Here is a 16,644-nt window from a genome sequence, read left to right as displayed (position 1 = left end):
ATCTACTTACTGTACTGCTTGCTATTCCATGGTGGTGGTGTTGATGTTTGCGTAGTGTAGCATTGCAAAGTTCCACTTCAGTAAAAACAAAAAGAAAATACCTCCCCATTGTATTGTTCAACTGATATGCTGTCCTTCCTCCTGCCACAGGAATGTCGATTTTCCACCAACTGTGAGTGTTAAATCACGTTAGATTTTACTTGTGACAAAACATTTATCGGATACTCGGAATTGAATCTAAGTCGTGGGCTTTATAGTATACGAGCTGTACTACCCGGCTTCGCCCGGGACTTGGATTCACCACGCCCGGCCGCCTTTGTCTCCCCAGTGGCGATGTTGACACACCACACCCGTTACTCGTTTGAGGCTGAGTCGACCTAGGGGAGGCCCAGGACCGGTAAAAATAATCGTCACTGGTGGTGGCCGTGAGCGGGAATCGAACTTGGCTCGCCGGTTTCGTAGCGCAGCTCGCTAACCACTACACTACAATGCGTTACGCGTCCACATGCCCGGGTCACATGACAGATTTTACGTCACAGGTCACTTGCCGTGCAAAAAATAAATTCATTATTGAGCTCCCCCCCCTCCCAAAAAAAGTGTATTTTTTATCATTTTTCCATGGTGTACAGTCTGGAAAGTACCAACATGGCAAATTTCAAGTTTGTTGCATGTCGGGAAGTACGCTACACATTTTGAACAGACACACATTCACAACTTTGCATTTTATATATATGGAGATTACTATTATTACACTTCGTCTTCTTTGACAACACTGTACAGCACTACTATTCCCATTTCAGAAAACTAATTAATATTTTACCCTTATCTTGAACTGCTTTTAATGTTATAGTACTCAGCAGTGTTGTCATGTATTTACACCACTGTTGGTAGTAGGGGCACAACTAAAGGGACCTTCAGAGGGTTCTTTGGCCTACTCTTCCATGCTGGGAGAGGTGTGAGTGCCCACACTTTACCCCACCAACCTGCGTACATAGGCATGAAGGGATTGCAGATTTAAGAAATTTGCCACCATCGTTTTAAATGGCACAGCTACAGAACTACTGCTCTGTAGCATAGTACAATGCGGTGAAATGAATTTTACAATCATTTCAAGCCCAGTGTTGTGCTATTACACCACGATGACAATTACCCAGTCAGCATGCCAACGTTAGGTGAACGTTGGCACGTGGTTGGAACAATAGGCCCAATTTTGGCCCAATGTTCCGTGTTTGTTGGCCCAACGTTCCGTGTTTGTTGGGAACCCTTACATTTTAAACTACGTAAGTGGAAGAAAAAAACACACATTTACCACTTAAGGGTGTCTTATACAACTGTCTACAGAGGACATAAAGGGCCTGTCTAACAGGTTAATGTGAAAATGTATTTACTGTTTAAAAACAAAGCATAAGCCAGGATCCAAAGTCTCTCGTGTTGTTTAGTGGTTAACAGCACTTAAAGGTGTCTTAGACAACAACTGTGTTACAGGTGACAGAGAGGGTCCCGTCTAACAGGTTAATGTAACAATTCTTCTACAATGCCACCGTAGAAGAAAACTCCCCCCCCCCCCCACAAACCTAAGCAAATGCCAGAACACCAAGTAGTCTCTGAGGTTGTTTAATGGTTAACAGCACTTGGGCGGCTGTGTGTCGTTACTTGGGCAGGGTACACGAGAAGGGGATTTCCCCTGCTGACTTATGACGCAACCATTTTCCAGCTCAGAGCAACAGGGCTTCATGGCTTCGATGGCAGCAGCCAAGAAGAGACAATTCAGCCGTTTGCGTTTGAAATGAGAGACTCAATATCTAGGATTCCTGATTACCACGTTGGAGGCTTTTGCGACCGATGTTATTCATGGTAAAGGTTGATTTTTTTGGGGGGGGGGGGTGGGGGGGTTAGATCGTGTAAGTATAAATGTGTCGTCGTTAACACAGCCAATTAGCAAGGTTTGTCACGTAAACAGAACGTGCCAATTAGTTACTAATTCTGCCCACCGGTGTGTTGGAGAGTAAATCCACAATTTTTTTTAACAAATTGAGAATTTCTGGCAAAAAAAAAATCGCCCGATGATGCTGGATGTAATTACCAGCAAAACGTAGTGAACACCGGGTGGGCTGAAGTCGCAAACTAATAAAACCTTACCAATTGGCTGTGACGGGTGGTGGCGGGTCAACGACACATTTATAATGACGCGATCTAACCCAGATTAAAAAAAAAACACATGAATCGAGGATCCTATTATCCTCGATTGTTTTCTTCATAATGCTCGATTTTACTCCAATTGTCCGTTGAGGGACGGGAGATGGAAACCACGGAAGATTGTGAAATTATGAACACTTATGCCAAAGATTGAGTTCTTTTTTGCAGACCCAATGGCCACACCGGATAATAGGGTTCGCGTAATAGGATTCCTGATAAAGTAAGTTGTCCTATACTCTTAAATAACAGTTCACTGCGTTCAATAATACAGTTCCCAAAATTTATTCTGTACAGTAATTCTCAATAATACTGTACTCTGCAGTACTGTACATAAATACCAAATACTGTAGGCACAGTGGTCGTATGAAACTGTACTTTATATTTGATCAATAAGTAATACAGTTATACAGTGCTCTGAAAACACCATTTTTGGTGACAGAGCAAAATGTAGCTAAATACTGCACAGTAATCCTTTATACCAAAGGTGAAGATTTTTTCGTCAGAAAATCAGCCTGTAGCACTCCTGATACTAACCCCTAGCCCTATCCTAATTCTTGAACCCCTAAAATCAATCCTAACCCTAAACCCTATATACCTTAACCGCGAATGATAACCGCTCAACTCCCAACACTCACATCCTAAGCCGATGAACCATTCCCCCCTTACTTCATAACAGTAAACCGGTGATAATAAAATATAAAAAGTAAAGGCCATGTAGTACACTCAATCGTATCGATGTTATTTTAAACTGCAGCTCATAATTTACAATTGTACTTTCATCATTATTACTTTATTTGTCAACCAACTCTCATGGCCACAAATGCCAGTGTGAGGAGGCCTTTAATCCAGGATTTGTATCGACAAACAGAAACAGCCCTAAAGGTTTATTACCTTTACTATCATAAAACAACGGTATATATATTGCACGTTCAGTTTAACATCTGAACACTACCCACTAGGTCAACTAGATTTTGGCCAACTTAGTTAAAATGTGAAAATCTCAAATGTTCATTGGGCAAGGTGCTCAGGGTGTGGACTGTGAAATGGCACAGTTACAGAACTACTGCCCTGTAGCATAGTACAATGCGGTAAAATGAATTGTACAATCATTTCAATCAATCACGTTAATCTTGGGTGAATACAGCAATAAGTACTTAATCACAATCAGTATTCTGTTATCACGATACCTTTTGAGATCTTGCTGTATTGTAATCAAGGAAAACTTGAAATTATTCACCAATACACACTGCCTTAAGATGAAAAAGTATATAATAGGCAACTTTTCGGTCAATTTCCTTTCTTCATAGCACATACAGCAGTCTGAGAGATAAGGGGGCCTAATAAGACTGCACGATACACAATGGGGTCATGGTGTACACCATGGTGTATAGTTTGAGAGATCAGAGGTCCTGTGAAGACTGCACACACATAGTGGGGTCATGGTGTACACCATGGTGTATAGTTTGAGAGATAAGAGGGTCTGTGAAGACTGCACACTACACAGTGGGGTCATGGTGTACACCACGGTGTATAGTTTGAGAGATAAGAGCGTCTGTGAAGACTGCACACTACACAGTGGGGTCATGGTGTACACCACGGTGTATAGTTTGAGAGATAAGAGGGCCTGTGAAGACTGCACGATACACAATGGGGTCATGGTGTACACCATGGTGCATCGTCCATAATAAACGTTTTTTTTGGGTTGGATCGTGTAAATATCAATGCGTCGTTAAACCCGCCACCACCCGACACAGCCAATAAGTAAGTTTTGCCACGTTAACAAAACATGGCCAATTCGTTACTAGTACAGCACACCGGCGGTGTGTTGGAGAGTAAACCCACAACATTTACAAATCGAGTTACATTGGAGAGTAAACCCACAACATTTACAAATCGCCAACTGTTATCCATTCTCTCTGGCCTCTCTTGCATAACTATAGGGCCCATATAGAAACTTATCAGGCCCTCTGGCGAGTAGTGAAATCTCCAACTCCAATCGACCATATCTCTTTCTCTGGTCTCTTGGTGTGATTAGAATCATCTGAATATCTTTTTTTTAACTGCAGGAGGAATCCGATGAGCTATGAAGTTCCTTTTCAGTCGGGGCGTGTCAGCGAGTAACAACAACAAACAACACAAGAACGGCCACTGGCCGAAATGCCACTGATGTATATATTTTGTTTAACTTTGAAGGGCTACGGTGTTATTGACGAATGTGTTAAGCTTGTTGCAGTCAACTTAATTGATCTGTCTCTCAAAAAAGCATAACAATATAGAAGTTTTTATTTGACACAACTCCATCAGCCCTATCAGTGGCTTTCTGTGAGTACAGTACAACATTTCAACAGCACTGATTTCATACAAAGCTGTACACGGGGCTTCCAAGTTTAGTGTCTCATCGGTCGACGGACACGCAGTGTCGTCTCATGTTGCGTGTCCTAAATCAACGCTCCTTGAAATGATACACAACACAGAAGGCTGTAGGGGCTGGCTTGGATGAACATTTATTTATGCTGGAGAAATCCGATGAGCTGTGAAGCTCTAAAAGGAAAAAAAAACACTTGTTTTAAACGTGGAGACAGATACATGAAGGAGACGTATAGTTTCCGTTTTAAAAACAGATTTGTTATTTATATTCGCCATAACGACGTTTAACACAAATAACTAAAAGTATTAATTTAGGATAAACTCTTCACAGGTAATGGCAGGGGGCGGGGCAACATTTAACAAGGCCCCCCCCCCACACCACGTCAGGTGACGTCACCCCAAACACGCGACACGATTAGAATTCCCACGCCGTATAAGTCGCTCTCGCGCGGCGATTGGCCGGCGCCGCGGTCACGTGACGGCCCCCCACCCTCGCCCTGCCCTGCGGCGCCGTCGATCCTTATGCGCGCTAGGAAATGCAAACGCGTGGCAAAAACTCGCGTTGAGCGGACGCGTGGTTTGAGTCGATAGCAGCAGTTTGCCGCCTTCCCTTCTTCAACAAATATCTAATAAACAGTAACGGACTGCACCGTGCTACGGTCAACAAGGCCACGAAACCGAAGAAAGGTTTGGAGTCTGTAGTTTTTAATTCACCAAGGAGGAGGAGGGGGGGGACCGCTTTTTAGGCGCTATTGGATCGGGCAGCAGCAGCAGTTCGCGGGTTTTCTCCTCACAACAAACACACACAAATTGAGTATAAAACACACAAACTTCACCGTTCTGCAGTCGACGAGAGGCTGCACAATAAAGGCGAGGAAGAAAAAAGGCTGGGTAAGTTTGGCGGCGTTCATTTGGAGTCTGTAGTTTTAATTCAAAGTTGGTTGAGTGGTGAGGGTTGCTGTGGTGTTTTTTTAATATACCATGGCTAGTGTTGTCAGGCCCCGATTGCGCTTTCCCGCAGAATGCATTTGGGCCTAAAATGTTTTAAAGCGGTTCTGGATAATGTATATATGCTATTGAGTGCCGCCTCCGTTGTCATCTTTGTTTAAGTTAATTCAAACTATTACGCCAGTTTGTCGAAGTTCTCGCTCGAGGCAACGGGAGACGGGACGGGTGGAAAATCTCTTTAACATTTTGCCTTCCATTGTGTGTGTGTAACACGGGGGTGGGTAACCCCCCTGGCTCCTCTCCCCCCCCACTCCTCCCCCCCCCACTCCTCCCCCCCCACCTCTTCCCCCCACCCCTCCCCCCCCTCTTCCCCCCACCCCTCCCCCCCTCTTCCCCCACCCGCATCTTCCCCCACCCCCCTCTTCCCCCCCTTCTCCCCCCACCCCTCCCCCCCTCTCCCCCCACCCCTCCCCCCCCTCTCCCCCCTTCCCCCCCTCTCCCCCCCCCTTCCCAAACCCCTCTTCCCCCCTTCCTCTCCCCCCCCTTCCCCATCCCCCCTATGGGGTAGCAAAGTTCTTCAATCGTGGTAAGTCCACCGCTGGATGAAGTCTGGAAGTCATTGCTCTCGTCTCCTCCACGGTGGTGGTGGTGGTAGTGGTGGTGGTTATCGCGCCATTTCTTTCGGATGCGTTTCGTTACCGTGACTCGGCCCGCTCCGTTATGATCCTTCGCGGTCGTCCAATCCATCCGTGTGCTATCGGCTCAAGTGTCCTGGGCCCAATGAGCGGCTTATTTAGCTTTTAAATTTGGATTAAACTGCATACTTTCTCCAATGCGTTTAAAACTTGTAACGATTATACATTGGTGTAACGAGTGTGTGCCGTGCAATACGTTAATGCATCACTAATTTGCTCTTAGACGCTACACCTATGTGTGTCATCACTTTGTAAGCCTCCGGATTATTTTGCAGTACCGTGCAGCGTTTACATGTGCAGAATTTGTTTGCAATCCACTGCTAGATGAGCCCTCCCACATCCTTCACCACCCTGAGGCGGGGGAGCATAGACGTAGTTCAGTACACTACAACAACAATGGATTTCGCTGTACCGCCATCTCCTGACCATAACGTGGCCCTGCTTATTAGCATAAGTCCATTGCATTTTATTTTTTATTTACTGAGTCCAACCTAAGACGTTATTCTATTATATTGTTTGCGTATGGTGGCAGTGCTATTTTCAGGAGCTAAATGGCAATGAAAAGCGTCTGCCAGTTCTATTTATTTATACGGACAATAAGAGCGAATGTACGTATGTTGAACTTCTTTCGCACCGTACGTAGCCAACCGTGCTAATCGGGAGGTGGGGAGGCAGGACAACAAAACTAAACACAAAACGGTGCGAAAGAAATTAGTTTTTCAATCTAAATGTAAAAGTGCTTCATTCCAAGGGAATGAATATAGTGCTGAACACACACACGACGACTGGGCTTTCACTTTGTATTGTCGCAAGTAAACACAGTGTAACATCTACTACACGTGTACGTGAATGCGATTTCCGCTGGTCGCGCGCTTGCTGTCTTTGCTACGTCGGTTGCTGTTGGTACAAGTTAGATGCTTGTTTTGGTGGGAGGGGGGGGACACTTTATACTATATCACTTATAAAGACCCCCTTGTTGAGCAAAGTTCGCCTAAGGTCTTTCTGGGCGTAGAGCGAGATTGACGTTCACGTATGTGTGTGCTTTTTAAGAACTCATGGGTGATGTTTGTTGGCTCGGGGTTAACGGAGCGATTTCCTAGCGGTTACTTAAATTTCATCTGGTTTTGTTTACACACGTTTCATTTGTATTTTAAAAGCTCGTGTTGTGTGTAGCCTGCGACTAAAAATTACCCGGATTTGCTCCCGATTCTCAATCGGGACTCTTAAGCCGAAGCCGTTTTTTGGTCGTGGATTGTTGTCTCAGACGGCTGGCGACCACCGCGTATAGAGACGCAGGTGTTGTGCTGCTGCTTCCTGGCTCCGTTGTTGTCAAGAGGGCATTGCAGCGAGATACCTCTGCATGATTACATTATTGTTACTGTTCTATGCCCCAAGTATGACCAAATAATTAACTTAGCGTGGCTAGCCCCTTAACCAGCATTGACAAACGTTGTGTTGCATTGCCGTGTGTAACCGTTTTAGCGAGATTGCAATATATTAAAATCCAAGGAATACAATATCGATGTAGTTAGATTTATTGCACTCAATTGCAACTAATTTCATCACCTGTTTATGTGTAGTTGTGGAGGTTTGTGGAGTCTGCGTGATTCTGTGTGCAGCACTTGTGTGTGCACTGGGCTATGGGACTATAACGAGAGAGTTACGTTTCTGGCCACGGATAACATCAGTGGCACGTGGTACCCTGGGGCCTTACCTAGGTCGACTCCACCGTATATATTGTACCTTGTGCACTTTTCAAACATCAGTGCTAAGGAGACAAAGACGACACTGAATTTGGATAGCACCATGCGGAGTGGTGTGGCTAGCACCATGAAGTTTGCTCAACAAGGGGGTGTCTGTGTGGCCAGGCATGGGGCTAGCACCATGCTTGACCACACCACTGTGTGGGTCGCTCTAATAGGTGGTCACGAACATACTAGCCCCATGGTGTAACAAATGTAGTGATATTGCAACGCATTGCAACACATAAACATGCACAGGGGCATAATATATATGTACTCTGATGCGTATTGCCAATGAAGCGCAACTGTTAGAGATTCAGTTGCAATGAAGTATCCATGTAATTGCTTTGAGGGTGGTGAATTTCGATACACTGCTCTGATATGTATATCTTGGGGCATTGCGAAGTTATATGGTTTACGTTTTTAATGCTCATAACTGCAGTCACACACGGGAGTACTGTATTTGCCACTTTTCCCAATGGCTAATATGGAGAGTTGAGTCTTAGTTTTTTTGTTTTGCATTTCCTTTCTTCGGTGGAAGGGCATGCCCAGGCCGATGTAAAGGCAGGCTCCAAAAAAAAGGGGGGGGGCTTAAATGTATGTTGGAGTTTCAAGCTTTAATCTGTCTGCATCCGGACGGAGTTTCCTGTTTGCAGCCTTGGAAAGGGGAGCTGTGCATTTTGTGTTTGGGTTGAAGGGTAAAACCCACAACGCTCACCACTGGCAGCTCTCACGTAGTAGCAGCACACATGCACTGCACTGGCAGGGTAACGAGCATCTTACTGAGCGGATGACGGTATTCAGAGGTCCTTGCAGGCTATTTGACCATACTTCACCACGTCGGTCAATTCGGATTTGTGAAGGTGGTGGCGGGGGCGGGGGGAAGTACGGAACAAGGGTTTTTGTCTGCACCGCTCACCACTGCCTTTTGCACATAGCGAGTGGTCACCCATCCCGTCGCTATCCAGGCTCAGTCCTGCTTGGCTATTGAGATCTGACGAGATTGAGTACATTATCGTGATTTAATAAAAGGAATCAATAAATGCACTTGGGCTAAAAAAGCCCAGCATAATGTCTGTGTGGTCGGTGGCTGCACTTTTTATTTTTTTTCATGCAAGAGGCTCTCCGTTTGGCATTGCAGCCATTTGCGGAGAGGAATGGAATTGACGTTGGGTATACAGATGGGCTGGGTCGTGGGGATGTTTGGGCTTGCATGGATTTTGGGGGTGCCTCCCACCTGTTTTCTGAGCTATTCGCGGTGGGTATCCACTCTCCATGAGTGTGCATTATTTGTACTTGTGCGTGTGCACAGAACAAACTTTCCCTTGCAATGCAGGAAATGTGTGCCAGTTGTTGCGCGCGTGTCTGGGTTGGTGGTTGTGACATTTCATCAGCAGTAAAAATGGTTGCGTGTTTTTGTTTTATACTTCATATGACTTTTATATTTCACTCTGGCGGCGCTACTCGGAATGTTTTTTTTGCGGGGTTGTACCGCTGCAAAGTTGAACAGCTCAGAGAGCCGTTTCGTGTTGTTTTTTGGGTTGTCTTAGTTTTTGATAGCGCTCGTCTTGTCTGAGGCTACACAAGCGGCTTTGGGAAACGTGAAACTGTAATGGTTAGCGTGGATTAATGAATGGTCTGTGCGTGCGTACGGCAATCGGGAACTAACATCAACGTTGCAAGCTTAGTGTAATGGATGCCATTGCTTGACTCCACTTATTAAATAAATGTGGCACGTACATTAGTGTTCTTAAGAACATTAATCTGGATCTAATGGTTTGTAAGATAAATGGGCTTAATTGCCAGTTGTTACACGTTTATTGTCTAGGTTTTTGTTTTGAAGTTGGATATGTTTTACTTTAAATTTACTTTGCAGCTTAGAAGACGCACTGCCAGACTTGGCATTTGTCAGTGATCCAGTCAGCGTAGAGTGGAAACAAACACTAATGTGTAATTGAATACTACTTTTGTTTAGTTAACTTTCAGAAATGGAACAAGAAAAAAAATTAAGGTCGAATAAAAGTGTGACGAATTGGCATGTTCTGTTTAGGTGACAACCCCTTACTAGTTGGCTGTATCGGGTGGTGGCGGGTTTTAACGACACATTTATATTACGCGATCTAACCCAAAAAAACTGTATTATGGATGATATTGGTCGCAAAAGCCTACGTGTTAAAGTGTGATATACATGGCCATTACAGGAGTATAAGTTCAAAGGCGAAAGAGTAATTTAAGTATAGTATTTATGTTATATATAAGTACAAGGTACAGCTGTTATATTCACATGTAAAACATAACGTGTGAATAGTTGTTGTGCTGAGAGAATGCGTACATTTACTGACACCCGTGGGTGCATCCCTGCAATTGCTCGCGCGTGCCACTGCGGGCCGAAGGGAGACCCAAAGTGGCACCCCGGGGTAGTATTTGACATCCTGGAAGGAGGTGCCTACACTTTACCCAGCTACGCGCGACCTGACGGGCAGCCAAATTCTGTGTACTCAATTATACTGCTGGGTGGATGGGGAGTGGGGAATGCAAAAAAACTTGCGGATTTCAATTGCCGCACTGGGAGGTTGAACCTGCGACCTCTGCATTGTAAGGCCAGTGTGCTAATCATGACACCATGTTAGCTTCCGAACAGAATAATGGTGCACACCATGTAGAATTAAATTCAATATTATTTCGATGTTGATGGGGAGGGGGGAAGGAAAAATATACAGTTTTAGTTAGAATTAACACCGCTAAATATTTTGGCAATTGTTACAAGCGTAAAAGTTGTATATTTTCAGGTTGCGTCAACTTGCCAAATGTAACACTCCACAGATGTCATTTTGTCATCTCTAGTGGATGAGCGTGGCAGGTTCAAGTGGCAGTGGCAGGCTCCAAACAGGAGGTGGCACCATGGTCGCGTCTGGAGTGCTCGCTTAAAGATGACTCACCAGGGAGGAAATGACTTCTGTTTATCATTCTGCTTGAAAGGGCACTCGCTGAGTATTAAATCAGCGCGTTTGCACTGCTTCTAAAGTAACGCCTTTGATCTGTTACCTTCGCATGGCAGTCGGCAGACATGGGTGTAGGTTAGTGGGTCGAAATGTAACATTTCCATATGCGGCTGTTTGCAGTTTATCACAATTGTTATGTTCTTGGTGGATGTGTAGTGATTTTATCTGGGGCGGGGGTCGTCAAACCAAAATAACAAGAGGAGTCATTTTTTTCGAATCTATAAAAAAACTCAACATTTTAGGAGCTGCAATGCATGTGAATACGAGACGGTGGTGGTCCATCATGAATCGCGTCTCGAAGCAGTCCTTAAAGAGCCGCATGCGACTCCGGCGACGCAGGTTGCCGCGACCCCTGATTTAGGGGTACGGTTCATAAGGATTTAAGGGTGAGAATTTGCATTTGTACGGTACTTTAATGCCTTGGCATCGCAAAAGTGCCTGAAATCTCATCTCAACCGTTCCATTTATTTTAAATGGCAGATTTTTTTGTTGTCGCATCAAGCGCTTGTGCACAAATTACATTTTGATAATGATAAACGTGATCCTTTATTTAACAATAAGTTGTGAGTCCACCGGACAACTTTGCCAAACGGTGTCTTTGATACAACTATTTAGCTTTTGCACTTAAGGCCAACATTTTGTACCCTTAAGGGGTAGTAGGTGCCCTAAAGGTGTGGTGGCACTTTGCTGGTCACGTGCCCATGCTGACCATGATTGGCTGTTGAGCCTCACGTGGCTTTCTCTGCCCAGGCAAGCCCAGACACATCCCCTTGGGCGTAGCCGCCTCTTGCTTTGGCTGCCTTCTCTGCTGCAGCTTTCACCCCCTCAGTGTTTTTACGCTAAGCAAAGACACTGCTGTGTTTTAAGAGATGGGCGAGAGATGGTAGATTTATTATTTAAAACAATTCTTTTTAAATTAACGTCCATCGCCATCATGAGACTAGTCAAATGAAAGGGGGCCATGGTCTCAAAAATGTGCTATTAGCATTGCCCCAGTGTGGGGTTGCCCGATTTGCATTCCAGTACTCTGTTATAAAAATAGGTTTGGTCCTGCTGATTGCAAAAGTCTAGCAAAGTTCCTCTGTTGATAAAGAAAAATTGTCGACCCATTTATTAAATTGTCCAGCCTCTTCTAAAACCACGCATTAGTCCAATAAGTTAGACATTGAGATGTACCGTAAATGTTTTTTTTAACCATGCTGTTTCTTTATCTGGTATTTAGTGGATAGCGGATACGCCGACTTAACGTTTCTATGTATTGTTACTTTTAAGAGTTTTGTACTCAGAAGCTAAAACGATTCTTGTAATGTTCAATTGCATGAATGCTTTGTTTGCAACGCAATATTAATTGTTTATTTTGCATTCACAGTAAACCCATCCAACAATTGCACATTTGACTCATAGAAGGGTGTTACGATACATGTTAATTAGCCAAACACATGGAAAGCCAGACTAAATATGCATAACTGCTCGTTAAATAGTAAAAATTACCTTAATTTTTTTGAGCATTGCTGACTTGTTAGGTTGGTGCAAATTGAATGGGTTCCAAATGTTTACTTATACGTTCATACGACTTGTAGAGCAACCATTAAGACATTACATTTTAAGTGACTTAGCCATTCATTTGCTTTGTCTATTAGTTGGTGAATTGCTGATAAAACGCCTTCAAATTCGCATTGAATTTTTACTTGAAACGTTTTGTACTTGCCCTTGCTTTGTAGAAAAAAATGGCTTTGGTGCCCTCATAATTATCCCCATTGTGTTGCAGCAATTGTAAGAGGTTTGAAGATCTTAAAACTTTCTTGGGAGACCCGCATCGCCAGAAACATTTACATCGTCGACCATTTCCACATCCGGTTTGTTGCTGTATCCATTACTTTATTGAATTGTGTCCATTTATTTTTATTTTTACTCACTCGCAATACAGAAACGAGTTGCTGTGGAGTAACACTGAGGCCTGCACCCAAAGCCTCCTCCTGAGCAACCCTCCATCCCGAACATTCGAGCGGCCACCTGGACCACCGCCGTTAAGCCCTCGCCTCCACGCCGCCGGCACCGGTTGTCACCACCCTCTTCAACACCACTCTGCGTTGGCCGCACGTGAGGACACGTGCGTGCTCGAATTCGCCCAGCCAGCCTTCCTTGCAGACCCGCGTTCGCCTCGCTACCCGCCCATGGAAGGCGCGACACCAGGCAACATGGCATGCAGCGACGACTTCGATCGCGTGTGGCAGGGGGGGTAAGGATTATCACGGCGGACGTAATTTATGTTGGGAGGCGTGTATCATCGTTAATTACTTGATGTCGTGCCTCGCACAAGTGTATAAAATAATTACTGAAGTATCAAACGTAGCAATTCCCCTCCCGCCGCCCTCTGGGCTCGATTTGATGGGGTGCAAAGATCTGATATTATTAATTGATTCTATGCTTCATTAATTATTGTTGCCTTGTTTGGTCGCATTTTCAAAGTTAAAAGTGCAAGCACAATAATTTGCACGGATCTTGAATAACCAATTCTTGCATGTATGATACATAATTTGCACCGAATCTTGAATAACCAATTCTTAATTTCTATGCATATATCGTGGATGTAAGAATATTTTTTTTCCATAACTAAATCGTTAGATGTTTATCGTGATGTAAAAATGTCATGGTTTGGGAATTTCTCTAATCGCCAAAATTAAATTACATTTAATGACTCGACCCATGGGTCATTTGTTTAAACAAGGCAAACCCCCGGGACTGTTTTGACCGTAAATTTGTTCCAATCAGCAGGGTGTTGCTTCTGAATGCCTTCTGGGATGCATTTTTTTAAATTTATAAAAATATGTTCTTGTCATACCCAGGTCTCCCTTGAAAAATGAGACTTTTGGTGTGCCAGCGGACTGCCACTTGGTTCGAATGGATGGGATTGATCGGGAGAGGCCCCACTGCTCTGTGGGTTGTCATTTGATATTGGCGATTAACAAAATTTCTTTCCTGTTGTTGCTGCTTGAAGTCCACGGCAGGAAATTATTATCTTGTTTTAGCACTTTATCTATGGACATTGGAATCTGGCTTTGTTTTTACATTGGCAGAAAGTTTGCACCAGTTTCCGTTGATCAGATTTAGAATGCTTTAATTAATTGCTGAAATTGTTACGTGCGTCTACTGCAATAGATGTAAATTTTCGTATATTTTGGTCTCGGATGTATTCCAGCTGTTCAAATGGTTCCAGTTACTCAATTATGAAACCGGATAAGAATTAGAAGTTTGTACTTTGAGCAAATTTGTAGGGGGCATGATTGAGGGGATATATTCAAATGTCATCATTTTGTTACCTATACTGGTTCCATTCATTTATAATTTAAATATAAGTGACTTGGCTTCTCTGTGAATTATGGTATTCAGTTTTCCTTAATGAGTTATGTTATCATTGGTATCATGAACTGTAGCCTTCATTTAACTCTGAGAAATGCTGACCTCCCAAAAGAGGCGTCTTGTTAACTTTTTTAAGGAGTCCGAAAAGTGACGACTTGAGAGGGGTGACGTCTGCAATTAATTAACCGCCTCGGAGAACCCTAACCCACCCACCCCATCCACCGTCAAACCTCGCGTGCATACTTTATTCCATCTTACCTATAAAAGGCATTCTTTGTCTGTCTGTCCATCTGTGTGTTCGCAAACTTGCGAAGGATTTGTCTCAAATGGTGGGGTTTACGTAAAAGAAAATTAGCCAGGTATCACGCCGTAAGGCCCGCGGTGGGCAAACGCTAATTGTTTTTCACGTCCCTCAACTTTTAATTGGTTAAAATAGCGATTTAGTGAGATTTCTCTTTAATTACATTTTTACGTGCACTCTGCCATACCAACTCACACGCCATCGGTGGGGGGACAGCCTCTACCAAGTGACATGCGTTCAGTGGGGGGTGAGGGGGAAATTTTCTTTCGCGTTAAAAATGCTATACAAAAACACAAAACGCTCACGTAAATTCTTCAGTGTTATGTCCTCTCCCCCACCCCAATGCGTGCAGTTACTACTATACAATCTTGATTTGAAGCTTTCGTGACTGCAGGAATCCATAATCTTTGGTTCTTACGGTAAAGTCTCGTAGGTAAAAAATAAAAATAAATAAAAAATATTTATTTTTCTACCTACATGACTTCACCGAAAGAATCAAAGAGTATACTACTTTACAGTCGGTAGATGCTACCACAATAGGCCGTACATATTACTGCAGAGCGGGCGGGGGGATCGTGGTGGGGGGGGGGTAGCAGGCCAGCCCCAGCCTGCCAAGGTGCTACCTTGGCTGGCTGGGAAATCTAGGCGAGGCCGGGGGCTCTGCATGGCACTAGGCCTCACCACGGAAATGTTAAGTCATTTTTTTCTTGCTTCGTTTGCTAAACTCACATTGATATAAACCTCTTCTTTAAATAATCACCTTGCAAATATTACATTAATGTTTGTGTGCAGACAACTAATATTTATATTTCTTCTTTCGCTAAACTCACGTACACACCTAGTATTTAAAAATATTTTTGTTTGTGTGCTGACAACTAATATTGTGTGTGTACATCGATGTGTGTGTGTTTGTCACTCCATGTGTGTCAGTCTGTGTGCGCGAGTCGATGTGTGTTTGTGTGTCTGTGTGTCGATGTGTGTACGTCAATGTGTGTGTGTGTTTGAGTGCATGTATGTGTGTAACTCCATGTGTGTGTATCTAAAGTCGATGTCAATCCATATGTGTGTGTGAGTCTGTGCGAGTCGATGTTTGTCTGTTTAAGTCCATGTGTGTGCGTGGGTCCATGTGTGCGTCTTAGTCGATGTGTAAGACCATATGTGTGTGTAGGTCGATGTGTGTGTGAGTCTATGTATGTGTGTGTAAGTAGATGTGTTTGTGGGTCAATGTCTGTAAGTGTGTGTAAGTCGATGTGTCTGTCTTTTTCGCCCGGGAAATGCCGAGTACGCCCCGCGAGTAAAAATATAAACACGTGGAGTTGGCAAGTTGTTACCGAAAGTGTGCAGATACGTCAACTGGTCGGCGAGTCACCGTTTGGCGGCTGTCGAGTGATTTTGTGGTTCTGATTCACCAAGTTTTGTCAGTTCCAGCCGTTACCCTTGGCACGGAGTTTTTGAGCTCTTCTCAGACTCCTGCAGTACAGCCAAATGTTTCATGCCATGTGACTTAAACTCCTGATGTTTTTTCCCCCCCACCCTCTCTGTTTTCTGTGTTTGTGCGTCTTTTTTATCGAAGTGTGAGCCTCCTGGACGTTATGGATGTAAGTACATCTTCATTTTTCTATCCGCATTCTATTGTATGGTTGATAAAGCGATTTTTTTGACAACCTTGCATTTGACACTGGCTCTGTATTTATTCTATGTCGAAAGGTTAATTCTGTTCACCTCTTTAAACACAGGTGAATGGTAATGTTATACCAGTTAAATTGTAGTTACAGTGGAAGTGTTTAAATGTCTCTTCAATGCGGTCTGGTATCTTGACTTTTGTTCACTTAATTTACTGTAATAGGAATAATATGCAATTGTGTGTGATACATTTCGAGAGGGTAGGTTGCTTCATTTCCTTGGTGTATGCCTAAGTGTGAGCTGATTCAGTCGATCTTCATGTTTATAGTGAACTTCACGTCAATAACGGCATCTCAGTCCGATGTACCTAAAATGCTATTTACATGAATGCCCAACATTGAGAATATTTA

The 16,644-nt window shown here is 43.8% G+C and overlaps 1 protein-coding gene across 2 annotated transcripts in view; it reads left to right on the top strand.

Annotated features, from left to right (window-relative positions):
* Window positions 1–16,644, top strand: part of LOC116946903 (tumor protein 63-like) — a 55,827-nt gene that overhangs the window by 24,191 nt on the left and 14,992 nt on the right. The window contains exons 1-3 of one of the 2 annotated variants that reach the window (XM_032962159.2): window positions 5,068–5,454; window positions 12,878–13,189; window positions 16,185–16,209. In XM_032962159.2, coding sequence (XP_032818050.1) covers window positions 13,125–13,189; window positions 16,185–16,209 — 90 coding nt within the window. In that variant the 5' untranslated portion in view covers window positions 5,068–5,454; window positions 12,878–13,124. Of the gene's footprint in view, window positions 1–5,067; window positions 5,455–12,877; window positions 13,190–16,184; window positions 16,210–16,644 lie in introns of those variants that run through there. The other variant, XM_032962158.2, reaches the window with a different exon arrangement.

The sequence above is a fragment of the Petromyzon marinus genome, chromosome 28 (genome assembly GCF_048934315.1).
Source record: "Petromyzon marinus isolate PM22_M1 ecotype Great Lakes invasive population chromosome 28, UKy_Petmar_22M1.pri1.0, whole genome shotgun sequence".
Lineage (NCBI taxonomy): Eukaryota > Metazoa > Chordata > Hyperoartia > Petromyzontiformes > Petromyzontidae > Petromyzon > Petromyzon marinus.
This window is presented reverse-complemented; position numbering and strand designations above follow the sequence as displayed.